Source organism: Spinacia oleracea, chromosome 5 (assembly GCF_020520425.1).
Source record: "Spinacia oleracea cultivar Varoflay chromosome 5, BTI_SOV_V1, whole genome shotgun sequence".
NCBI classification, from domain to species: domain Eukaryota; kingdom Viridiplantae; phylum Streptophyta; class Magnoliopsida; order Caryophyllales; family Amaranthaceae; genus Spinacia; species Spinacia oleracea.
The window spans coordinates 888,874-915,591 of record NC_079491.1 but is presented as its reverse complement, the minus strand read 5'-3'; the positions used below and the strand labels follow the sequence as shown (position 1 = coordinate 915,591).

The 26,718-nt window shown below is 36.9% G+C and overlaps 2 protein-coding genes across 2 annotated transcripts; both read left to right on the top strand.

Annotated features, from left to right (window-relative positions):
* The first annotated feature begins 382 nt into the window (after positions 1–382).
* Positions 383–19,173, top strand: LOC110776765 (uncharacterized). The gene is made up of 27 exons (XM_056827976.1): positions 383–658; positions 831–896; positions 2,899–2,985; positions 3,975–4,031; positions 4,148–4,212; positions 4,331–4,500; positions 4,880–4,941; positions 5,049–5,132; positions 5,386–5,545; positions 6,263–6,378; positions 7,734–7,862; positions 8,320–8,391; positions 8,845–8,944; positions 10,564–10,637; positions 10,961–11,089; positions 11,440–11,610; positions 12,559–12,762; positions 12,868–12,981; positions 13,081–13,328; positions 14,705–14,777; positions 14,844–15,092; positions 15,449–15,679; positions 16,061–16,152; positions 16,953–17,181; positions 17,666–18,022; positions 18,136–18,209; positions 18,654–19,173. Exons 1-27 carry the CDS (start codon positions 563–565, stop codon positions 18,748–18,750), a joined length of 3,606 nt encoding a protein of 1,201 aa, XP_056683954.1. The 5' UTR covers positions 383–562; the 3' UTR covers positions 18,751–19,173.
* Positions 19,174–20,325: 1,152 nt separating this feature from the next.
* Positions 20,326–26,521, top strand: LOC110776759 (pentatricopeptide repeat-containing protein GUN1, chloroplastic). Its single transcript, XM_021981328.2, has 4 exons — positions 20,326–22,342; positions 23,250–23,466; positions 24,075–24,259; positions 25,157–26,521. The coding sequence occupies exons 1-4, from the start codon at positions 20,442–20,444 to the stop codon at positions 25,419–25,421; spliced, it is 2,568 nt and encodes an 855-aa protein (XP_021837020.1). The 5' UTR covers positions 20,326–20,441; the 3' UTR covers positions 25,422–26,521.
* Positions 26,522–26,718: the final 197 nt, after the last annotated feature.

The window sequence follows — 26,718 nt, the reverse complement described above, 5'->3', positions numbered from 1 at the left end:
AAATAACTCCTATCGTATAGGGAGCAACATCATTGAACCATGGTCCTCCTGCATAACTTTGGTATCTTAAACTAAGTCCCTAACTACTCTGCCACGAAAATAATTTATTTGCTTAACATACTTTTAATAATATAACTTATATGTACCAAACTTGCCTGTTGTTGAGGCCCTTCTAGTCTGGCAATCTCTAGGCGAAGATACCACTCGCCTACGCTTAAGGCTGAACCTGAATTAAATCATACTAGATCTATCAGTTTAGATAAGATTAGATAATTTAATTTGAAATAAAGTCCATTTCTCATCGGCCAAACAAAAGACCTACTCACGAGGCTATGAATAATTAATTAAATTTACCTCACAAAAAAAAAAAACAAAAAAGTAATTCACTCACAATCGTGCAAGTAGTAGTGGGCTGTTAGCCCTTTAACCTTAAACCCTTGCCAAATCGCCATTGACGATCTTTGCTCAATCTCCATGTATGGTTAATCACCAGATCTGATTTCCGATTTTTCCCCTCATTCATCTTTCTCTCTCCTCCCCACCCCGAACTAGATTTTCGGCAATGGGGTATCTTCATTTCTTAATCACATTATTAGTACTAGCTCATAGTACTTCAGCATTTGCCGATTCAATCCATGGATGTGGCGGATTTATAGAGGTAATCTGTTGCTAAATCTTTTAAATTAATTGCTGAACTATAAATGCTTAATCTTTGTTGATTGAATTGGACCGGTTTAGCTTATTTATCTCAGATGAAATTTGCACCAATATTTTGAGCTTGTTGTGCTGAATTTTGAATCTGTGTGATGTTGTTTGATTTGCTGTTTTAGGCGAGTTCGAGTTTGATCAAATCGAGGACTTCGATCAATGCGAAATTGGATTACTCTCATATCACGGTATTGATTTGGTGCCTTGTCTGTTTGTTGACTTGTTCTTGGCACATTCTTTGTTTTGTTGTAGGATTTGTCCGGGTTTTGATGTTATTGATCAAGTCTTGAAACCTCATCCGTGTTTACTTTAGTTAAAATGAATGGTTAAGTAGGTGTGTTCAATAGTATGTGCAGCATCGAGGATTCTTATTAGAGCTCAATCATGTCCTCAAACTGGGATGATATGCAAATGCAATACACTAATTGAATTTTGTGGAGTTCCTTGTACTGATTTTATTCCGCTAGATTGTTTGTTTTTATGGATGCAAATAGTTGAATACTTGTGTGCCTTTTCGGTACTATGCCGTGTGCCAATTTAATGAGTGCATAAATGTTAATTTTTCTGGATTTTTGACAAGCGGAGCCGAGAGATATAAGTGATTAACCCATACAGGCAGTTTAGGGCACAGAGTGTGTAGGAGCGCAGTGAGCTTTTCTCTGATAAATTTGTATGAATTGGCAAACCTATAATTATACTATGTAGTTGAGAAGAAAATATCAGACGCAACCTCTGTTTGCCACAACATTGGAGGCTTTTGTAGGATGGCCCTTGGATAAGGTTGACATTATGCTCCAGAAAAAAACAAGAACAGTTAACCTTGCTCAATATATTTTCATCAAGCAACACTCTTCCGCTCCTCATCTGATTCCTCATGTATTGTTTTCACTGTTATTTCCCCTTAATGAATTGGTAAACCAGCAAATAGTGGTGCATCTAACTGACTCTAACTATTTAGTCCATCAAAAATACCAATACAAGTAGTTGAGCCAGTTAACACACGTAGATGGTTCCATGTTGATGAAAAGTAACAATTCATAGATTATCGTAGCTAGAAATTTCTGTAGGTTATTATCCAGTAGATAGGAACTGCTCTAGAAAATGAGAAAAACCAGAAGGAGAGAGACAAATCCATAGATATATGCATTATGAAGATTTGGCAAGATTATGGCATTGCCTTTGGTGCTTTCGTTATTTGGCTATGTTTATGAAAATTTAGGCACTAGGAAAAGGAAACTGAAAATTTCCGGGAAGCTCTTTCGCTGCACATAATCATGTCTTTCTCGTTGTGCTCTGTCAGTTGTTGAGTACCTAAGTAACCTAACCACCTAACCACCTATATGGCTATATCTCTATTATTTAAGTCAACTCTTGAGGAACTATTGTCCACCTAAAATACCTAAAATGCCCTTAATTTTTTTTATTGTCTTTTAAAATTTGATACTCCGTATTTTTTATATGTCTATATACAACCCATGCTTTTTGAAATGTGAAACACGCAACGTGGGCATTAACATCTAGTTCCAATACCCTCATAGAAAATTGGTCATGCTAAATATTCTTCTACAAAGGGAGAGAATGACTTGGTTGGATACTGGTTGTTTTATGGCTAATCTACTTTCTTTTCATTTCATAAAAAATGTAACAACTTGACTTTTGCACCATTGATATACTAACTTTGACCAACTTTTTACTATTTACTGAAATATAAAAACTAAATATTATTAGGTATAACCGTATAATGTTGTTGGGTTATTATCAGTGTATGTTATCTAACCATCAATGTTTTTTTGTAATGATTTTTACTAATAGATAATTAGTGAACGGTCAAAGTTGTGATTTTGGCGAACGTGAAAGTCAAACTGTTATTTTAATGAGACACATAAAGTAGTTAACAATTTTTAACTCTTGCTTCTACAGTCTACACGCAGGACTTTCGCATGTACTAGTAGTGGCTTTATAGTGGGATATGGAACTTTTCGTGCTCTCATGTTCTCATATCTCTATTTCTACTAGAATTTTTTCTTGATACATTCTTCTTATCTTGTCATTATTGTGAAAGAAATGCTTACTATGGACTTATGGTGCCTATTTTTTTTACGTCATATGAATGCTTACTTTAACTTGTTTTTTTTTTTATAAGATTGCATGATGAATAATTGATCTGGTACCATTTCTTTGGGGTCTCAGGTTGAGCTTCAAACTCTAGATGGGTTGGTCAAGGACATGACTCAGTGTGCACCTAATGGCTACTATTTTATTCCTGTTTACGACAAGGTGGGTGAATGTAAAATACATATGGTTCATATTTAGTTCCTGGTAATTTCTGAAGTTATCTTCATCTATGAATTTAAATTCCTGGTGAAAATAGTTGGGAAACATGTTATAGTCTCTGAAGTTTGAACATACTTCTCAAGAAAGACATCTAGCTATATGGTTGTGTCTTTGGGATGTTCTTCTTCTATTGTTCTGATATATAGGGCGTGTTTGGCCGTAGCGGATAGCGAAAACGGTAGAGGTAGTGTTTATGTAGTTTTTCTCAAACTTTAAATGTAGTCGTTTCAAAGGTAACATGTAGCGTTTGATCAAATTGCAGTTAACTTTTAAACTATACATATAGATTTGATTGTATTTTACAATCCCAACCATTACTTTTGCTGAACACGCATACTACAATGTTACTTTGACAGTTAATTAATCATTACCTGCTATTAGTTGACAACTCGCTGTTCAGCTGGTAAAAGCTATCCGCTGTACAGCTGCTAAAAGTTACTCGATGTTCGGCTGTTAAAAGTTACTCGCTGTTCAGCTGCTAAAAGCTACTTGCTATTGCTGGTGTTGCCGAACTGGGCTATAGAGTGTGTTATTTCACTGAAATTCACTTATTTGCATTTATCTTAACTTATTTGAACTCACAGGAACTTATCAAAATGTAAACTGAACTTGGTAGCCCTTATTGGAACTTATTCTTCTGAAATAAGTTTCTTTAAAGTCAAAAGAACATAGCGTCAGTTTCTAATGATAATATCAGTCACATGAGGGTTTTTCTTTGTAAAAAGGCTGTTAGAGGTTATTAAAAAGGCTGTTAGAGGTTATATGGACTTTTAGGATTTTTGTTCACGTAGAATGAGATTGTCAGTTGTCTTGTATAACCACCTCAAAGGAATATTTACAAGTATAATCTACGTTATTTCTAGCTAACTAAATGACCAACTCAAGGCACTAAATGCGTACTTATATTCAGCTTCTTCACACGTTTCATGCAGGGATCCTTCATAATTAAGGTCAAGGGGCCAAAAGGATGGGCATGGGAGCCAGAAAAGGTATATAGTTCTAATTTCTTTGAAACTGGATTTTGGTTGAAGTAGTTTCTCTCATGTTTTATGATTCTTCAACAGTCATTTTCCAGATGCCCTGATCTGAATATGGTTAACTGTAGGTTCCTGTTATTGTTGATCATATGGGATGCAATGCGAATGAAGATATCAACTTTCGGTTCACAGGGTTTGTCCCCTTTTTGGTTACCTTACTGTCTTGATATGATTATTGTAGTCTGCATGCGTGAGCTGATATTTAAGAGTTTATCATGCATGTTCTTAGAGATTCTCTTGGCCTGTCCTAGGTTTTCCCTGTCTGGAAGAGTTCTAGGGGCTGTTGGTGGCCAGAGTTGCCCGTTAAAAAGTGGAGGTCCATCAAATGTTGCTGTAGAGCTTCTATCTCCAAGCGATGATCTCGTTTCTTCTGTATTAACATCAAGAGCTGGAGATTATTCTTTCAAGAATGTAATTCCAGGTTTGTACCTTTCTTAGTGAAGTCACATAATTTTTCTTCTGGTTATTTATGTGTATGGCCAACCTAGTTATACTAAAGTTCATACATTCTAGGAACCTCTTCTATCGTGCGAGTGGTTAAGTTAAAGGCTTGTTAAGTCATAGAATTTAATCTTCTGGTCATTTAAGAAACAAATGAATTCTTTATATATTAAAGAAACGCCAATCTCTTTCCTTTGTGGTTTGAGATGGATGTTACAGTTTTTATCCTAAACTTCTTGACTTTGAGCATCTAGATCCGTGACTGTAAACACATTTAAATGAACAATTTTTCTGTGCCTACAATGACTATTGACTTAGTCACAAATCACAATTGCTAATTATATGTGTCTCTGGTGTAGGCAGTTACAAATTACGAGCTTCCCATCCTGATTTGAATGTGGAAGTTAGAGGTTCTACTGAGGTAGTAGCTTCCTCCTTAATTTTATGGTTCAGTTTGCCATTCCTTGATACCAGTATCCTGTAGATAGAAGGAATAAAAAAGTAACAAAGTTCTCCTTTTATGTGCAGGTCGAGTTGGGTTTTGAGAATGGTGTCATTGGTGATATTTTCTCGGTTCCTGGATATGAAATTCGTGGGCATGTTGTAGCTCAGGTAGATCATTTCTTCTTTGTGGCTGCTAGATTGCCTAGATGTTCCTGGTAATAAAAGTTAATATTTAGATTCTTTTGTTGATTTTGGGGTATGTCTTTGAAATCATGTTAACTGACACTACTACAGTTATGTCTTAGTGATATCCTAGCTATTGCATATGCTTTTGCATTTATTATGTGTTTCCTTTTCCCTCTTCTTTCTCGTCCAATCTACTTCAGCAATTTTATAATTCAAAGGTTATGTCTGCTTATAGGGAAATCCAATCTTGGGAGTCCACATATATTTATATTCAGAAGATGTTCCGGAAGTTGAATGTCCCCATGGTGCTGGTCATGGTCCTGGGCAAAGAAAATCCCTCTGTCATGCTATATCTGATGCAGACGGAAAGTTCACATTTAAGTCTATACCATGCGGTAAACATGCTTCTTGTTGTCTCGGTTTGTTCTATCATATGTGCAGTACTTCGACTTTGCTTGTAGCTTTTCCCTTGATTTGTTTGAGCTCTGAAGATGTAGCTTATCATCTACTTTATATAATCATGGGGATGAATCGGCAACTTATTATTTCTAATTTATAGGTTTATACAGAGATTGACTGAAGTGCGTTATCTACCCCAGCTTTAGTGCTGATGTTTACCTCCCTCCTTTTTTGGCTTTCATGTTTCTAATTGCTAGTCTTTGGATTCGAGTTGGGTCAGTGATATCAAACTAGTTGTTGCAGATAAAAAAAATTACAAAAGAAAGAGGATGCTTGCTCATTCACTCCATTTTGGGATCTCACAATTAGTTTTCTTCTATCTTTAACTTTGTAAATGGCTCCACGTTATAACCATTGCAATATTGCATTATTAAGAAGAGGGTAACTTTGAGAGATTGCAAGTGATGGTCGACATGGAACTATAGCTAGTACCTGTCTAAATCTACAGTTTATATTGGTTTGTGCCATGCAGTCATATTGTCATAGTCAAAGGCCTGAGACAAAGTGTTTCCATCATTAGTAGGAGAAATATATTCAACTATTGTTCTCAATTTTTTGATCCAACTGCTTCTTATATCTAGTCTTCTGGATCGTTATCCTTGATTTCGTTTTTCAATGAACTGTTGAAGATCAATTTGCTCTGGTTTCTGCAGGGGTTTATGAGCTTGTTCCTTATTACAAGGGAGAAAATACAGTTTTTGACATTTCACCATCCACTGTGGCTATAGCTGTTGAGCATTCCCATGTTACAATACAGCAGAAGTTTCAGGTATGATGATTTTATACTGCATGTTTGTGTGTTACACACACACACATACACTTGTGCACGGATTTGTGTGTGCATGTATATGTGTGTGCTACTTCTTATATTATGGAAACAAATTCAATTTCTTTAACCTGCTAGATCGAGGGTCTGGATATGTAATGACAGTATTGTAATTGGTCTCAACCTTTATAACCCAAAATATTTTTTCCACGAACAATAAACCCACTTAAATACCTGGAAAGCATGGAAATTCCTTCTCCTTTTTTCTGAACGTTGTATGCTTCTATGGAAGTAGTTGCATTTTTCCGAGTCATTCGATAGCTTTGTCTCATTTTTCTTGATCTTTACTTGGAGATTAATCAGGGTTTTGCTTTGATATTTGTTCGATTATAAGAAGTGGATTTATAGAATTTTATTCTTTCATGAGTTTTCAAGTTTATTGTGTGTTGGTGTGCGGAAGTTCCATTGTTATAGAAAGATACTTCTAGAGGGGATAAGTGAATGTTAGGGTCTGTAATTTTGAATGAGTTGCTCGCTAAATCAGGTTTTAGTGGGGAATGAACAAAGAATTTGTGAACTCCAATGCCTGCCAGCCACCAACAAACTCATGCCATGTTCATTTGTCTCCTCTCAATATGTTCATCCATATTCTTAGAGCCTGTTTACAGGACGACCAACATCACCCTAAGTCCTAACAAGGGATGTATCAACCTAGAACTGAATTTTATTGTGTAAAGTCTTGATTCTTGAACTTACTAGAGTGGAATCTGGTGCCAATGTGCCATCACCATGTTGGTATTTCCTGGCTCTGGTGTAGGCTGTCTATGGTAAGGTTATGCCACTGGTTTGGTGCTGGTAGGTGCATTAAGGGCATATTGTGAACTAAGCCGTTAGTACACTGGAGATTTTGGAGCTGGTTTTAACTTATAATAAGTTTGTTATGTACAAGAACGGCTTAGCACTTTTCTGCAACAAACTGATATTTTTAGCAGAATTCATTCTGTGAGGTGTTATTACATGTTTCTATCTGCATGTCCTTGCAATACACCAGCACCCTTTTCTTACTCGGGAGGGTCAAGGTCAATATTAACGTGTTACAGAGAAAAAACATTACATAAGCTAGAGAGAAGTAGGATATTGATAATTTATGTCAATTTCAAGGACTGGACTATGTTTGGGAAGAGAATGTAAATTGTCTCTCTTGAGGTTAAAGGCATCCATGTTTTTTGTGTGATTAACCTCTAATTTCCTTTGAATCCTTGTCTGCGGAGTTCGTGGTTTTACAATTTTCATCTTCACACTTTTTGGTTCAGTTCAGAAGTTCAAGCTAATGTGTGGTTTTCATATTATTTCTTTAGGTGACTGGATTTTCAATTGGCGGCAGAGTAGTAGATGGAAATGGTGCGGGAGTGGATGGTGCTAAAGTTTCAGTGGATGGTCAAGAAAGATCCGTCACTGATGAAAACGGATATTACAAGCTTGATCAGGTATCTTCAGCAAGTGAATGATAGCTGTATCTTTTGTATGGAGGTTAATCTTTCCTTTCCTTGGTAGTCTGGTTGAAAAGTCCAGCGATTTTATGTTAGATTTTTGAATACTCCATCCATCAAATTGTTATAGACAAGAAATTGTTGCAATCAAATAGGTATAAAAATGAGTCTGCATTAACAAGTTCATCAAATGTTTGGTAAAAATTGATGTGTTTCATCTATTTCTCTTGAACTCTATTTTCTCATTCATTTGGCTGAACATTGACTGGGTCTTTATTTGTTTTCCGAGGGTCAATCTCCGGCCTTAAGAATAATCTCCTATGTTGCATCTCGCATATATGCTCTCTAATAGATACTTGTTCTCTCTTTGTTGCTGCATTTTCGTTTGATGCTGGAAAGCATGGTCATGTGTTTGATTTAGTTTACGATCTCTCTTTTACGGTAATTCTTTCAGGTTACTTCTAAGCGTTATGCAATTGAAGCCCGCAAGAAGCATTACAAGTTTGAAACCTTAAGGGATTTCTTGGTGAGAAACTCTTACGTTTTCTTTGAGATAATAAATTGTGGTAATGATAATGAACTTATATGTAATTTTGGAAGGAAAGTCCAATGTCCATATCCATAGTAATGCTTGTCCACCGTTGATTATCTCTTTTTCTTCATAAATTTTTATTATCATCCATTACCACTTTAGTGGTGGTACCGTGGTAATATAAATTATGAAGAAAAACATATGTTTGAGTTTGGAAATTCATTACCATGGACAATGTATGCGGCTTTCTTTACAAATCACACATAAATTAATTACCATTATTACTAATGAATGGGCTTTTAACGTGCATTTCTCAAAGCCTATTTTTGAGCGAGATACTTTTTTTGTTTTGTTGTTATCTTGGTGAAACTCTACTTTTCTTTTGTAATGTATGTTTCGGGTAGACGTGTTTTAACATATTTTGTGATTACTTGTGTTTATGACTAGGTTTTACCCAATATGGCTGCTATTCCTGACCTCAAAGCAGCGTCTTATGATGTTTGTGGTTTTGTGCGGATGGCTGATGCTGGCTACAAGGCTAAGGTAGGTTCAGATTGTGTCCCCTGTATGTGCATACTTGTAGATGCCTCATGGTATCTGTGGGAAGTGGGCATAGTCGTACATCATATCATCTTGGTTATTTACTTTCTTCTTTCTTAGGTTCCTGACCTTAGTAAGTTCTTTGGGATGTTTGAGTGAACAATGAGGAAGACATGTCTGTTCGTTCTTTTTCTTTTGGGAGTGGGGAGAGTTCTTTAGCTTTGATTGGGCTGTTGGTATTTTAGCTGCGTGTGGAGTTTCTGGATGCTGTCTCTCCAAAGAGAAATGTGACTAGGCAAATGTAAAATGAAGTGTGGATTTATTTAAATCTCATCATAACTGATTTTTTCTGGTAAAAAGTTCAACTTATTCCAAGACTAGTGCTCTTTTGAGAATCACTCCATTTTCTGTTGATATCATAATACGCTATTAGCTCGACACAAGTTCTTCTGTGCATATTGTCGTTTGGTGTCGTTGGTTTCCTTATCTGATAGGTAGATTTACATAGTCTATTATCCTGAAAACCCCCATGTGTGCAATATTCATGGAAGAAAGTGGCTGCTACTGTCTTGGATTCTCATTCCCGTCTCGAAACCATCCATTTCATTCACTTGCCAATTTGGTTGTCCTTAACAGTTGCACTATACTGCTAAATATTAGAAAAGTGAACTTAATCCAGATTCAAGAAAGCATGTATCTCACTTTAAAGCTTGTCTTTCCTTCATCTTTAACACCCTAGGCTATTATTTATTTAGGAAACTTGAAACTAGAACAAAGTGGGCGTCATGTGATCATGTCCCAGCTCCCTGGTTATGGAGAGCATAGTCTGAATTACATTTACAAAGCATTATATGGACACCTTGGTTTCTAGTTGATTGAGGGATGTGATTTTGGCTAAACCTTGTTGGGCATCTCATTTGGGAATCAATTGATGCACCCATTTTCGAAAGGATTGTTGATTATCTGAAGGGCGGAAAGGCCACAAGTTTCTTTAGTAATATTTATGGTTTTGTGTGGAAACATGTTAATTGTTTTTCTATTATTTTCTATCACCAGAGAGATATACTAATGCCACAAGTCTACGTCTGCCTGCTTTCTTTTGATTATTTTCTTTCTAAACAAAACAAATCAAATCAAATAATTTCCCTGTTCTTCAATTCTTTTTGTGTCTTTTCTGGAAGCAGTCTCTTTAATTCCTATTAGTTAGAGGGAAGATTGTGTACATCTGCTTCTCCTTAGAAGTTAGAAGCTGTCAGTATTAGTACTTGGCAGTTGTCGTGGTTCGTGATTTTGCTCGAAATTTCAGAGCTCCTACCCCTTTAAAGCATTTCCTGTCCCGGTTGTTGTATGAAAGGTTATTCAGAGCATTGGCTGCATACTGGTGTCATGTTTTGTCGTGGTACTGGTGTCATAATTGTGGTGATATCATCTTTGTCAGTTTTTACTTTCTTGTGTATTTTTTTCCTCTTGGCCCTTGGCCGAGGACCAAGTTTATGACAAGAACTTATTGTCAGAGGTTCTAAGTTTGTTTCTTTATGTTAGTTACTCGAGCATCGTCGTCATCATTCATTTATTTAAGTGTTCAATTACTGATTCTACTTATTGTCTATTTGGGATTCTAGGTAGCATTAACCCATGGGCCCGAGAATGTTAAACCTCAAGTTAGACAGACAGGTCAAGATGGAAGTTTCTGTTTTCAGGTATTTAAAATGATTCTACTTCCTTATACTTTCATTTCCAGCATATCTTTCCAAACAATTAGATGTTACATACATGTTGAGATGTTACATTCTACTTATTGATGCTTTCTGGAGCTTTAGCAGTTTATTTATGATTTTCGTTGCATTGTTAATTGTTCTTCTGGTTAAATGTGAAATTAGTTTTGCTGAAGTTATGCACTTCTCTGCTACAACAACAACAACAACAAAGTCTTAGTTCCAAAATGCACTTCTCTGCTACATAAGTATATTTGACTTGACTTGTTCTTTTGTACAATAATTTATTTTACTTTTATATTATTTAGGTTCCACCTGGTGACTACCGTCTGTCTGCCATGGCATCCGCACCTGAGAATGCTCCAGAACTCGTGTTTTTGCCTCCTTATTCTGATGTCAGTGTTAGAAGTCCACTTCTGAATATTGAATTTTCTCAGGTAGGTGGCATTGTTCCGTGCTTCATAAACTTTTAGTTACTGTATGACATGTATACAATTTCCCCCCTGGATATAGTTGAAGGCTTGTGGACCAATAATGGGAGCTTAACACATGCTCTAACCATCCTCTAAAGCAGCATGTAACCATCCCCTAAAGCAACATGCTAGTATCGTATTGATGCTGACTGGAATGCACGGGGAACATATGAAATTAAGTTGGACTATGGTCCGCTTAGTTTTCTATTAAAGCTTCACCAACATGAAGTCTGCTTCATTTGAGCAACTTCGCACCTTTTAAGCGACGTAAATTTTCAGCGGCATTTTTTGATGTACTGTCGTTGAATTTTCAGGCACAAGTAAATATTCAAGGACAGATTGTGTGCAAGGAGAAATGTAGCTCATCTATTTCCATCATTCTTGTGAGACTGGGTAAAAGTAACAAGGAGAGGACTATCAGGTTGACTGATGAGAATAACCAATTCACATTTTCAAATGTTTTCCCTGGAAAGTACAGGATTGAGGTAGAGTACTTGCACACAGTCCATCAACTTAATAAGTTTGTTGCTGTCTTAGTTCTCTTGTAATGAGGATAGACAGAAGGCATAATTACTGAATTATGTTATAAATTGGATTAACTTCTTGGTCATGCAGTACATACCGTTCTATTGTTTTTGTTTGCACTTTGGCATTAATCCATGCTACGAGTCTTTAATGAAGATACTTCTCAGATGTTTGAGAGGGTGATGCAGACTGCTATTGCTTTGTTAGGGTACCAGTTAAATTTCATGCATTTTTGCTGGATCAGTTTTAGTGCTTTCCATCATTGTGCACAGTATACCATAATGTGTATATATCTCATTTTTCTTCAGTTATCAGATTGCCTTTTGCTTTTTGTTTGGTTGTTGAGAGACCAAAAGGTCCAAACTCTCAAGATTGGAGATAGGATAATGCTATTCTAAGATAAGAATAATTGAGACATCTAATTGAAAGAAAGAACCCAGTGGTAGAATAAGTTATGTGTTACCATGTAATTGAAAGCAAGAACTCTGGAAAGGCCTGTATGGACTTCTTGACACCTGATTCTGTATTCTAGAAGTCGTTATTTGCTTTGAAATGAGATTTGATGCTGTATCATCCTCCATATTTGTTATATGTTTATCCCCCGTGTCATATAAATTCCATTCTACACAAACTGCACATCGCTTTGCCATAATATCTTTGAAATTGGTTGGTCTGGACATGGCTTAATGTACTTGAAGTGTTATGCTGGAATGTTTCTCACTAAATAACTCAAGCACATGCCTTTTCTTTTATGCAGCGCTTAATTTTCAATTGAATACTTCACATGTAATTATAGCCTTTTCTTTAAGGCTCGGGACAATAATAATTGTGATAACTTTGACTTAGATGTGCTTTAATTGTAAATATAATTGGAAATCTTTCATCCTGATATTGTTTTTATTCACTAGGCCAAGTATGCTCCTGCTGACACTACCTTAGAAGAAGATAGATGGTGTTGGGAGCAGAGTTCTATTGATATTGATGTTGGCACAGAGGATATTGAAGGGATATTGTTTTCTCAAAAAGGTTATTGGGTCGATATTACTTCTTCACATGATACAGATGCTCGAATGATTCAGCCAGATGGAGAGCCTCTGCTTTTGAAAATTAAGGTGGTTGTTTTGAGCACACACCCTTAACTGGAGTTCTTATGCCTGCATTGAATGTTTCACGACTAGCTGTTACCTAAACTGACTGGTCTTGATTTTCTACTACAGAAAGGCTCGCAGCGCTTATGTGTGGAGTCTCCAGGGTTAAATAAACTGGAGTTTGTCAACTCTTGCATTTTCTTTGGGAGCTCTTCAATCAACATTGATACGGCAAATTTGATGGTGTGATGCTTATTTAACTGTTATATTAAAGTGACTTTCTAACATTTTCTGCGGAAATTCTGTTTTTGCTCATATTTTATTTTACTATTTTGTTTGTAGCCTGTGTACTTGAAAGGAGAGAAGTATCTCGTGAAAGGACAAATCAATGTCGATCGCACCTCAGTCACATCTTTTGATCTTCCAGAGAGCATTGTTATTGATGTCCTTGACAATGGAAATAATCACGCTGATGGGACGATTGCCAAACTTCTGCCTGATCAAAATGATGAAACTAATGTTGCTGTGTATGAGTATTCTATGTGGGTTAATCCTGGGCAGACAATTGCTATTATTCCAAGTGACTCAAGGTATCTCTCCCTTTTGACGTATATGTAGATTTCACATACAAATATGCAATTGTTTATCGTAAATAATGTCTTCTTATAGTTTATGATTTGTGTTGCTCAGTCTTTTTTATTCTTGTGTCTGTTCATGTATTAATGTATGAGCTTATTATATGCTTCTTTATAAAATTAAATGTCTTGATTTATCTGCTCCTTAGACGAGCCATTAAGGTAGAATTTCTAAGTTCTTTGTGAAAGATGTTTATTCTGGCAGAAGGTGGATAATTAGTTGAATAGGTTACACTTGTGAAGTGCATGTAATAAAGAATTTGTTAGAGAGACTGTTTTGATTCTTGATGCTGTTCTGGTCTATTAAGTTTTTCTTTCTGCATAAAATATAGTAATACCAGCAAGACTTGCCGTTTCTGTGTTAGCTTATATTTTAGTTGCTGTCTGAATACGAGTATCTCAGACATCATATGCCTCAATTTTGATGGTGTGCCTTCTCCCAACAACCATCGAGTCGTTATGTGAGACAGTGGGAGACTGGAGGTGTTGCTTTGTGCTCTAATGTGTTGAATCTAGCTCAGTAACTCTTGTCATACTCTTGAATCATGCTTCAATTGAATATGAGTAGAAGTTAAACTTGAGAGTATTCTTGTGCAACGGTGGATTTAACAAACAACAATCCCTCAGGGTAATCCTGCCTTTAAACAGAAAGGTGGACAATATCTCTGGGGATGTGTAATCGTGTCTGACTAGGGTCCATGTCCAAGTGTCCGAACTCTAAATTTTTAAGATATTTTGCCCCAAAGTGAAGTTTCCAAGTGTCTGACCACTTATTTTTTAAAATATTTTACCCAAAATGAATTGTCCAAGTGTCCAACCCATGTAAGTATCGATGGTCCGACACAAGTGCTTGAGGTGAAATGAAGAGTATGAGGAACATAGCTCCAAGGCACTAGTTTGTAGGAGAGAATTTCAGTGGGGTTTTGCTGATGAAAGGTTGATAAAAAAAAGGTGGACAGGTGATAGTGGGTAAAGTTCAATGTTCTTTTAGGGGATTTGAGAGAAAGTGGGGGCCCAAATTGTGGAGGTAAGACTTAAGAGGATAGAAAACAATATTTTATTTGTGGATTCACCCAAAATGAGAAATACGAAGCTTAATGGGGGACAAATTGTGCGAAATGGAAAGCTTAATAGGGGGCGGAGGGAGTTGTAATCTAGATTTAACCTTTATGGAACTGTAACATGTTTTAATATTTAACCTTTTTTATGATTCTGTTAGTGATGTGAAAGGCATTGGATCAGTCATCATTTGCCTATATTCATCCTCTGTTTCTATATTTTGTTCCTTCTTGACCATTTTGTTTATAATTGGTTTATGTTTCCTTCTGCAGAACCTTGACTTCAAGCACAGCTACGAGCACAAATGGATTAAAGAAAATTTTGTTCTACCCTAGACAACATCAGGTAAGCCGGTGTACTTTGTTATGAAGTTTTATCCATCATGGCTTTCTAACCATCTATTCTCTTCAGATCTCAGTTACAAATGATGGTTGCCAAGGCTCGGTTCCTTTGTTTAATGGTCGCTTGGGTCTTTATATTGAAGGATCTGTTTCTCCTTCTATTTCTGGTGTTAATATCAGGATTATAGCTGCTGGAGACAGCCAAAATGCTCCCCTTAAGAAAGATGAATTGGCTCTTGAAACTTCAACTGGACCTGATGGTGTCTTTGTTGGGGGCCCTTTATATGATGATATAAGTTACACCCTTGAAGGTTCAAAGGTTAGTTATCTCCCTGTCATTTTGTCTGGTCTTTTATTATTGTAGCTAAACCAGTGTACTCAAGTTAATTCGGTGTTTAATGATTCTGTAAGTGTCTTTTGATATAGTATATTTGTATGACACCCTCCTGTTTCACAGAAACAACCCTCCTTGTTTTGGGTTAAATTTGTCTGAATCATCCACTTTCTTTGATGCTGATGCATGTGCAGCGGCAATGTCAATTTCCCATATCTCTTCTTTCGTTGTGGATTACTTGTGAACTTACAACTTTACATATTCTGTATATATTGGTAGATTATTGGGTAATTATCTTTTTCCTACCTGGTGGATCATAGTGTGCTTCCTATTTCTTGCAGCCTGGCTATCATTTAAAAGCTGTTGGACCTCATTCCTTCTCCTGTCAGAAGCTTGGTCAAATATCTGTGCATATATACTCTAAAGAAGTCACTGAAGAGCCATTTCCTTCAGCTTTATTGTCACTAAGTGGGGATGATGGCTACAGAAACAACTCCATAACTGGAGTTGGTGGACATTTCGCTTTTGAGAACTTATTCCCTGGCAGTTTCTATCTCCGTCCTTTGCTAAAGGTACTTCCTCGAAGAGACTGCTATTTGATCTTTTATTAAAGGCAATAAATTGATCTCGTGAAAGTAGTGTCTCTGTAGTGGTTACCGTACAAGACTTGAATTACGGGTCAAGATCTGCTTTTTAGTTATGTTTTCTTGTTATTTTTGTTCTATTCTTGATCGTGGCATATTTAAAAGATGCTAGTTGACGTTGGTCAGGACTTAAACTTCTTCTCAGATTCAGATAATTTCCTCTAGATACTTGTTTCTGCTAGCTAGACAATTGTGTGCTTCTTGATTAGTTTCCATTGCTTTTTGATCGTCACAGTAATTATGGGCCCTATTAGACTTTTGTTTGTCCAACTTTCTCCTTCAATCTACTGAAGAATATGCCATTTTCAGGAATACGCATTTTCTCCTCGTGCACAGCCAATTGAACTTGGATCTGGGGAGTCCAAAGAAGTTGCTTTTGAAGCCACTCGTGTTGCTTACAGGTTTGACATTATCTTTGGTGGATTTACATCATATGTTATGTTACTCTTTGACAAATGGGGTGCATCTTTTTCAGCATACTTCAGTGTATATAAAATATTTATTTCGGGTATCAATCACGTTAAGATTGCAAACAATAAATGTAGTAAGTGCCTAACAAGCTCGCACTACATAACCTGTTGGTTCTAATCATTAATATGGAAATTTACACAAGTCATAATTGTGAAACAAAAGAATGGATAATCAGTGAAACCTTCTGAACTCTGAAGTACAAACTCTTTGTATTCTGCATGATGAATTTATGGGTGGAAACAGGAAACTAGCCTATTTGGCATCCTTATTTCTGGAAGGACGGGAAAGGATAGAGTTTTTTGAGGCTTTCATCACAATTGCTTCAAGACTGATATTTTCATGCCTACTTTTGGATGACAGTTTTTCATTTTGTGGTCTGAAGACTCTGAACTAGATACTACTAGCCTATTTGGCATCCTTTTTCTGGAAGGATAGATTTTGTAGAGGCTTTCATCACAATTGCTTCAAGATCTATATTTTATGCCTTCTTTTTTAGATGATAGTTTTCAATTTATGGTTTGAAGACTCTGAACTAGGATACTGGTCCACAATCCATTGTAAGTTTTTAAGACCTCTGTGAGAATAATTTAATTCTGCTGCCGGCAAGATGATGGGGTGGGCTCTACCAGGCTATTTATGACTTTCATTGTATGGTGTTGCATACATTAAATCCTATCTCACTCCTTTTAGTACCTACATTTCCTTGGATCTAAAAGTTTGCTTCCTGCAGCGCTATGGGTGTGATCACTTTGTTGTCTGGCCAACCAAAGGAAGGTATTCCAATTGAAGCGCGAGCAGAATCAAAAGGCTATTATGAGGAAACAACTACTGATTCATCTGGATTCTATCGATTGCGAGGACTTCACCCAGACACAACCTATACCATCAAGGTAGCTAAAAAGAATCACTTGTCCGGGGCTGGAATTGAGCGTGCATCTCCAGAATCTATAGATGTGAAGGTAAATGTAAATCTCATGTCATTACCAATTGCTTAAGCTAAGCACTTTGCTATATATTGAAAAAAAAAAGTATCCCCCTCCCTCCCTCATGTGCAGTTGTAAATCTTTTTTTTTTCTTTCTATCATTGACTATTCTTTTTTCCAAATTTGAAGTTCCCGTTGAGTTGAGGCTGCATGTTTCTATGGTTCAACCTGTGATCTGAAACTTATGATACTATCAAATCTTTATTTATTTTTCTTTATTTTGCGACCTACCTACAAATTTCAGTATTTTGGCTTTGTGTGTTGCCAGTGATCCCTGTTGTATAGCACAAGTGAATCTCCATTTGGAATCATAATGAGGCCACTTATGTCTTTTTTTTCTTTTTTTTTTTTTATTAATTTTTTTATAACAGCCACTTATTATGTCTCATAAGCTTTCCTTGAATTCCTAGTATTTATCTATTTTTAAAGTCGTTGATGTATCTATTTAATCTGATCTTAGGTTGGTTCTGAGGACATCAAGGGGTTGGACTTTGTTGTTTTCGAAGAGCCTGAGTTAAGTATTTTGAGTTGCCATGTTGAGGGTGAAAGAAACTCAGAATTAGATTCACATCTTTGGGTGGAGGTCAAGTCAGCAAGTGAGCCATCAAAAGTCAAGTCCTCCTTCCCCCTTCCTCTATCACGCTTCTTCCAGGTTAAAGACTTACCCAAGGGTAAGCACCTGTTGCAGCTTCGATCTGGTCTTCCATTAAGCACCCACAAATTTATATCAGATGTTATTGAAGTCGATTTAGAGAAACATAGACAAATTCATGTTGGCCCTCTCCGATACAGAATACAAGAGGATATCAGAACACAGGTTGGTTCTAGCATGTAAATATGTAATTAGATAAACTCTTGAGATAACTTGGTTGTGATTCATTTCTATGGAACTAATGTTTGTTTTACAAATCACTCCTTTTTTTTGCACAGGAATTAACAGCAGCCCCAGTTTTCCCTCTGGTTGTTGGAGTTTCAGTTGTACTTCTTGTCATGTGTATGCCAAGGTAGTCCAATATCCTTCTCCCTTCACTCCTTTAGGCTCTGTTTGGGTTGGCGTAAAACGTTTTCTGTGAAAAATGTTTTTCCATGCAAAACTTTTTTCAAGGAAAAACACAATTCCAAACTAGCTTTCATTTGTTTGGTTCCTTGCAAGAAAATTAATAGAAAAAAGGAAAATGGTAGAAAATGGGTGAAGATTGATGGGAAGAAGAAAGATGGAGGTAAGGTGGAAAGATGGAAATGGAAAATGTTTTTCTACCTTTGAGGGAGTTATAGAAAATTGTTTTTCATCCCTTGCCAAACAAAACAACGTAAAATGATTAAAAAAGGAAAATCGTTTTTCATGAGAACTTTTTACACCCTACCAAACGGAGCCTTAGATTAGCTAAGCTAATACATTTTGCAGAGATCCCATCTTCAGTAACCCCTTTCCCCCTGCTATTGTACAGATTAAAGGATTTAGTATCAGGAATGACCATGCCGGGATCCAATTCGTTCTCAAAGAAAGAAACAAGGAAGCCAGTTGTGCGAAAGAAGACATTCTGAAAAGTCCCTTTTCTCCTCGTCCTTGTAAAAGTGACTAACTGTATACAGTTTACAAGAATGATATCCTGATTTGTTGAGGATTGCATTTGATTGAGAAGGCGGGATTTGCAGACAAGTTCTTCTGAAAAGAATGAGCTCATCACAGAAGCACTCAGGTACTCGGTTACAGCAGTTAGCTGAAGACCACAAGGGGCAAAATTTTAAAGCTGGGACCTGCCAAATTGCCAAAGCCATGAATTTTCTTTGGATACAGTTACTTTCTGTTAGATTCTGTAAACATTTTTTTGTAACATAACCTGTTACTGTCAGCAATTTTGCCGACGTGGGACCGTAGAAGTTAGATAACACCACGCCTAGGCCGTAGCCAACTAGCCATAGTGTATTTGATGGTCGATTCAATCTATTGCTTGTTTCATGGTGCAATATTTGCTTCCTTTCTTCTCTATTCTTATCGACTTATCTTGCTTGAGATGAAAACAGCGCGAATAAAAGAACATAAATCCAATGTTGCAATTGTTCTGGTTTTTAACAGGCAGTTTTGTTTGACAATATTGTGTCAGGGTTTGTGTGGGAAGAGTTTTGGATCCCATGTTTTAAAATAATGAATAAATAACACATTGTTGGAATGAATCCTTTGTTTTCTTTAACTAAAACTAAAACTTAAACTTGGATGCATGAAGAAAACATATACAGATTTCTTGGCAGGTTAGGCAATTTGGCTTCCACTTGGGAGTTCTAATTTTCAAACCTATGTAATGCCAAAGAGGCCCAAGAATCCTAGCTTTGTAGTTTGGATTTCACTAGGTAAAAGTTGAATCGATCATATTGTATCTAGAAACAAGTTTAATTCGAGAACGGAGGTAGTACAAGATAAGGAAAATTAAGACCGGCCTAAAAAAATCAGACCATACTTGATATAGCAAAAAACACTCACATACTCTGTAAAACATTCATACCAAACTAGAACAAATCCGAACATACTAGACTAGAAAGAATCAGACCATATCATGCCTAATTATGTTTGCGTTCAAGGTGTGATCAACACACCTTAAGAGCAACAACGATTGTTTCAAAGGATCTGCTTGCAATATTAGAAAATTTGGAGCAACAAGCTAAAATCACTGCAATGTTGTAGCTCCACAAAGCCACGTGGTTATTTATGGTGCTATTTGTTGCACTAGGTGGACTTCATATGGTCCATCCTATATTTTCAGATTGTTTTGTAGTGTTTTTTTGCACATATTTTAAACATGTGAAACCCACATAAATAAAAATGAGTTATAGCTTACCAATTTAAAGACGTATAGTTTAAAATATGTATAATTTGAAAAGTTGAGGTGGCAAAAAAAACTACAAGATATATACCTCTAACATTTTTTATTCATTCATAGTACGGAATATTAAAATTTATTTTGACAATCGAATGTCAAATCCTTTATGGGGCAAAAAATGCAAATTTTCCACACCAAACAAAAAATAAAACAATATTATAAAAATAAAACAAACAAAAAAGCCCCTTCACTTTCAATGCCTGAACCTAACCTACTTGGTAGAACTCGAGCCCAACTCAGCTCAGCTGCTCCTACTCTGTTGACTCTTTCTTCACCTCATTTTCACTCTCTCTGTTTTTCTTATCTTCTTCTTCTCCAACTTTCTCTCTCCTAAAACTCAATAAACACTAAAAATTAAAAATGGCGTCTTCTACTCCGCCTCATTGCTCAATCACAGCACCCTCAAAACCCCATCAAATAGCTAGTTCTTCATCTTCTCACAAAACCCTTCAACAACAACAGCAACCTCATCTTCAACGACGCTTCACTTCCCAGAAAGTCTGTGCTTCTCCAAGAAATCCCGCCAATTCTCTCTCTAAAGCTAACAAAGCTCCCAATTTTCTCTCTCCTCTTCCTACCCCGAACAAAACCCATCTTTCCCCTGATTTTTCCGGCAAGAAATCCACCCGTTTTGTTTCCAAACTCCACTTTAATCGCCAAAGGTCGTCTCTTTCTACCCGCCATTCTCCTGTTGCTGAGGATTTCCTTACTCAATCTTCCGCCGCCACTGTGGATGATGATCAATTTCAGGTTTTGTTGATGGGGTTTCAAGCCAGGCTTTCTGGGTCTGAGGATTTTTGTTTTCTCCTTCGTGAGCTCGGTAATCGAGGTGAGTCTTCCAAAGCTGTTGTTTGCTATGACTTTGCTGTTCAGAGGGAGAGCAAGATGAGTGAGAGAGGTAAGTTGGCTAGTACTATGATTAGTGTTATGGGTAGATTAGGGAATGTTGATTCTGCTAGGTTTGTGTTTGATAATGCTGTTAATGGGGGTTTTGGTAATACAGTTTATACTTATTCTGCTTTGATTAGTGCTTATGGTAGGAGTGGATTGTGCCAAGAGGCAATTGGGGTTTTTCAGATGATGAAAACTCAAGGGTTGAGGCCTAATTTGGTGTCTTATAATGCTGTTATTGATGCTTGTGCTAAAGCTGGGGTTAAATTTGAGGTTGTTAATGATATTTATGATGATATGTTGAGTAATGGTGTTGACCCGGATCGAATTACTTTCAATTCTATGCTTGCTGTTTGCAAAGGTGGGTTGTGGAAAGAGGCTATGAGGTTGGTTACTGAGATGGGAATGAGGGGGATTGATCAAGATGTCTTTACTTATAATACCTTGTTGGATGTTATTTGTAAGGTAGGGAAGATGGATTTGGCTTTTGATATTATGTCCGAGATGACGGCCAAGAATGTAATGCCTAATGTAGTTACTTATAGTACCGTGATTGACGGGTTTGCTAAGGCCGGTAGGTTAGAGGATGCATTAGCTATGTTTGAGGAGATGAAGTGTGCGGGAATTGCTCTTGATAGGGTTTGTTACAATGCCTCTTTGTCTATCTTTTTAAAGTTGGGTAGGTTCAAGGATGCTCTCAATGTTTGCAAGGAGATGGAGAGTTGTGGCATTAGAAAGGATGTGGTGACTTACAATGCATTGTTAGGTGGATTTGGTAAACAAGGCAAGTATGATGAAGTTAGACAAGTGTTTGAGCAGATGAAAAATGTACGCGTTTTTCCTAATGTTCTGACTTACTCTACGCTGATTGACGTGTATTCTAAAGGGGGTCTATATAGGGAGGCAATGGAGGTTTTTAGAGAGTTTAAGAAAGCCGGTTTGAAGGCTGATGTTGTTCTTTACAGTGGCCTTATTGATGCTTTGTGCAAAAATGGGCTAGTGAAATCAGCTGTGCTTTTGCTTGATGAGATGACAAAGGAGGGAATCAGACCAAATGTAGTCACATACAATACTATAATCGATGCCTTTGGTCGATCCGCCGGAATGGACTACCTGGTTGATGCTATCAATGGTGGTAAAACTTCAATGGTGTCAACATATAATTCTGCTGCACGAAATCATGAAGGTAGTGAGCATAATAGAGTGATGAAGATCTTTGGGCAGCTAGCAATTGAAAAGTCTCATAATTTCAGAGAATTTAATGAGAGCAGACAGGAGCTCCTGTGCATCTTAGGACTCTTCCAGAAGATGCACAAACTTGAGATAAAGCCGAATGTGGTGACCTTTTCGGCTATTTTAAATGCTTGCAGGTAGCTTCCTCTCTTTCACTGAAATTTATCTTTATCTTTTGAAGTACAAGCATGCTATGTTACTCGGATTCGGGTACCCATGTTGGACCCGGGTAAATGTCCAAGTGTCCGACTCGGCTATTTTGTGAAAAAAAAACAAGATTTTGGTCCAAAATGAAGTATCCGGTGTCCATACCCATGTCCGAGTTTGGAGGATCCGACACGGGTACTTGAGGTAAAATGAAGAGTCCATGTAACATAGCAAGCATGAAACTTTGAGGTGAATGACTGAAGGGTGAGTTGCTTATCAAATGTTTAACTGACAAGAAAACATTATGTAGTATCTCTACTTTGCTTGAGAAGGGTCAGAATAGGTATTGCATCAATCTGGCTTAAAGAAAATTCTTCTGTTCTCATTTTCTCTACAATCCATACCTCAACCACAGTGGTACTGAACTACTGATGTGTTTTGCTTGGTTTGTGCCAAGAAAACCCACAACTCTCTGTAAACTTCATGTTGACTTGAAAATTACTGCCATGATCCTGATATTTGTACGAAGGTTTGATCACCAGAAGTGCCATCATTAGTTAAACTCTCTTCCATTAGATCATCAACTATCATTTTTCCTGATTCCTGTAGTATATAGTCTAGTCTATATATGTCATTCTTCTGAGTTTCCCTTGACATCTTCCTTGAAAATCACACTTTAGAATGATGTTATTAAGTTATTTATCCCAGATGAAGAGAGTTTAAAGGTTTTGATCTAGATGAGGCTGTTTCCTTTGTTACTCGTCACGAAGGATATTCTTGGCGTTCTTTGTTCATTTATAAAAATAAAATAAATTTGAGCTACATCCTTTCTTACTAGTCACTGAATTTTAATTTATGGACATAAGGGTAATCAAGTTTGATAATTGCAACCTGCAGCCGTTGTAACTCACTGGAAGATGCTTCTATGTTATTGGAAGAACTCCATCTGTTTGATGATCGCGTCTATGGTGTTGCTCATGGACTACTGACAGGATCCAGGGATACGATCTGGATTCAAGCACTCTCTTTGTTTGATGAAGTTAAGCAGTTGGATACTTCAACTGCATCTGCCTTCTATAATGCTCTAACTGATGTGTTGTGGCACTTTGGTCAAGTAAGTTCTACTCACTATGTATCAATCAACACAAGATTCCTTCTACAATTTGAGTTAATTTCACTATGCATGTGGTTAATTTCCTCCCAATTTACACCCTTGGCCTTGTACGATATTACTTCAGCAATTCTGCAATCAACACAAGCTCATTTCTCCTTCCCCTTCTTATTTTCTCCACCATTGCTATCCAAACACCACAAGTAATGCATATTGGTAAATTGTCGTCTCTGCCCGTGGGCCTGGGCCCTGTTTTGGACTTTTCAACCCGGCCCGGGACGATGCAGAGTGGTCCTTACTTGGACCCGGCCCGAAGCCCGCCCGACCCGACCCACGGCCATATTTACTTCGAGGTGGAATAAAGAGTCCATGACATGTAGCATTAGAGGAGATGAACAATTTTCCAATATGCATTATTTGTGGTGTTTCACATGAGGTCCTTTTCATGAGTCATGAAGGATTTTCATATCAACATACTCAGTGTTGTATGATATTACTATCAGCAATTCTGTAATCAACACAAGATTCCTTCCTTTTTCTGCATTTTCAGAATATGAACCTATACTAAGATCTCCAAACATCTGATATTTTGTTGCTCTTTGTTTTACCAGAAACGGGGAGCTCAATTAGTTGTGCTGGAAGGAAAGAACAGGAATGTTTGGGAAAATGTTTGGTCCACGTCTTGTTTGGATTTGCATTTGATGTCCTCTGGCGCTGCTCGGGCCATGGTATATGCTTGGTTATTAAACATTCGCTCTGTGGTTTTGGAAGGACATGAGCTGCCAAAGCTTTTAAGGTACTTTACTGCAGTACATAAAAGTGATTTCTTTTTCCCCTTCTTCTATGCTACTCTTTGTCCATAACTATTAATTTGGGTATTTTACTTCATCACCCTTTTGTACAAATTGTCATAAAAAAACACCCATTATTATAAATATACACAGAAAAAATAAGATAAAGGGAAAAAAAGTTAACAATTTACCACCAGTAGTACTCACAAAGTCACAACCCTAGTTGGAATTACAACTATGTACCTTGACACCCTAGTTATAATAGCTTTAAAGATTACGGAGTATAAAATTTAGTGTCGAGTGGATTTAGCACTGTATAGGGGTACTTGGCCAATAGTTATTGTTGGTTTATCGTAAAACACCTAAAACTCTAAGGCTCCGTCTGTTTCAGCGGCAAATATATTTAAAGGAAAATGATTTTCCTTGGAAACAATTTTCAAGGGAAAATAATTTCGTATTGTTTGTTTCCTTACAAAAAATAATTGTAGAGAAAAAGAACATAGAAGTGAAAAAGAGAGATAGATAGGAGGAGATGAAAGGAAATGTAAGGGATTAGAGAGGAAAATGTGATATTCCTTCTTCTCAAAAGAAAAGTTGTTTTCCATCTTTGCGATGATTGTTTTCCACCCTTAACAAAACAAAGGAAAATGGGGAAATCATTTTCCGTAAAAGTTTTTTCCGTCAAAACAAACGGAGCCTAAAAGTATGGCTTTTTTTTTCTTCTGCGAATCACCTGAATTATTATGTTAGAGAAAATTCAAAAATGGTGACTGATAACGAATTTTTGAAGATAAAATTTACCTAGATTGTTATTTTATCAATATATCAATGGTAAATATTATGAATTTCGATGTCAAACAAGCACTATCTAAACTAATGAGACCCTTAAATTTTCTTACCAGTATTCTGACTGGGTGGGGAAAACACAGCAAAGTAGTTGGTGACGGGGCACTGAAACGAGCCATTGAAGGGATGCTCAATGGCATAGGGGCACCTTTCCATTTGGCGGAGACCAACCTCGGTAGATTTATATCACAGGGGACAGCTGTCACCGCCTGGTTAAAGAAGTCCGGGACACTTCAGGTTCTGCTACTTCAGGATGTTAAAACTCAACCCGAGAACCGAAGATTGGATCAAAGGCCTAATCTACAGCCCCTTCCTTTGTAGTAAGCCATTGAATCTGAACTGAACACCATGCATCTGGTTATGCTGGTGTTTTTTGTGTTCATCCAATCACTCCTTGGTCTGGTGGTAACTGGTAAGAGCTTGTCTTTGTGACGGAGAGTTGACGGGTTAAAATCCAAATTTGTGTTTTACCAGCTAAAAATCTTGAACTTTTGTTTAGCACCTAAAAAGAAGTTTTAAAAAATTGTTTTACCACCTTTTAACAACAAAATTAAAGGAATCGTTACTAGGGCCAATTCAACGGCTAGTATAGGATTTTGCTTTATAAAATTCAACGATGTTTTTAAGCATGTTGTATAATATAAGTTTCTAATTTGGATATTTGAAGTGCAAAAATGGGTGGTGATAATTGAAGAGGAGTAGAGAAAGAAGGTGAAAAATTGAATGAGAAAGAGGAGTAAAGAAAGAAGGTGAAAAGTTGAATGAGAAAGAGGAGTAGAGAAGATAATTGCATAAATTTGGTACAGAATTGAGGAGGAAACTTAATTTGTGAGCTTCACTAACTTTGTAGTTAACTTTGCCGTGAAAAGGTGGTAAAATGAATTTTTATTTTATGTTTTTTAGGTGGTAAATTAAAAGTTCGATATTTTTAGGTGGTAAAACACAAATTCGGATTTTTGTTAGGTGGTAGTAAATCACAAAAAACCCCTGTAAATTAAATGTAATTTATCTAGGTATCGGCTTATGCTTTCGCTCTCTCGCCCCATCTTGCCCTTTCTACCGAGTATATGGGCCAGTTTTGTGTTACGATGTCGCCCATTACATCCAAAGCTCTAACTGCAATGCTGCATGGACATTTTCCGGTGACATGGTTTTTCCGACTATTCGGAAATTTTCAACTCCTTGCTTCACCACCGCTTGATTCTGGCCCGACCTAACCCAGCCCGGCCCGTTGAACTGGTCTATTCATCAGTATGGTAGTCTTTGGCCTTCAGACTGCAGTCAGTACTTTGGATGGATTTTGTTGAGAGAGATTTTTGTACTATGTGATACATAAAAGGATGAAATGTAATTGAATGGAAGTGGCAAAAACTATGTAGTTGTACTGTTTTGTGTTAAATGTACAGCATGTTAGTGTATTAGATCTTCTTTTCTTTTCATAACAGGACACAAAAGCTTACACTACATAGTTTTCCAAGCATTTTCTTATTTATAATTTTCATTTGCCCCTCAAAATATGCTTCAATTTGGTAGGGATATTTGGACTACATCTAACAGATGACTTGTGAAAATTAATGAATATAAAAAAATTGGATAAAACATATAATTCGTAGCAAAA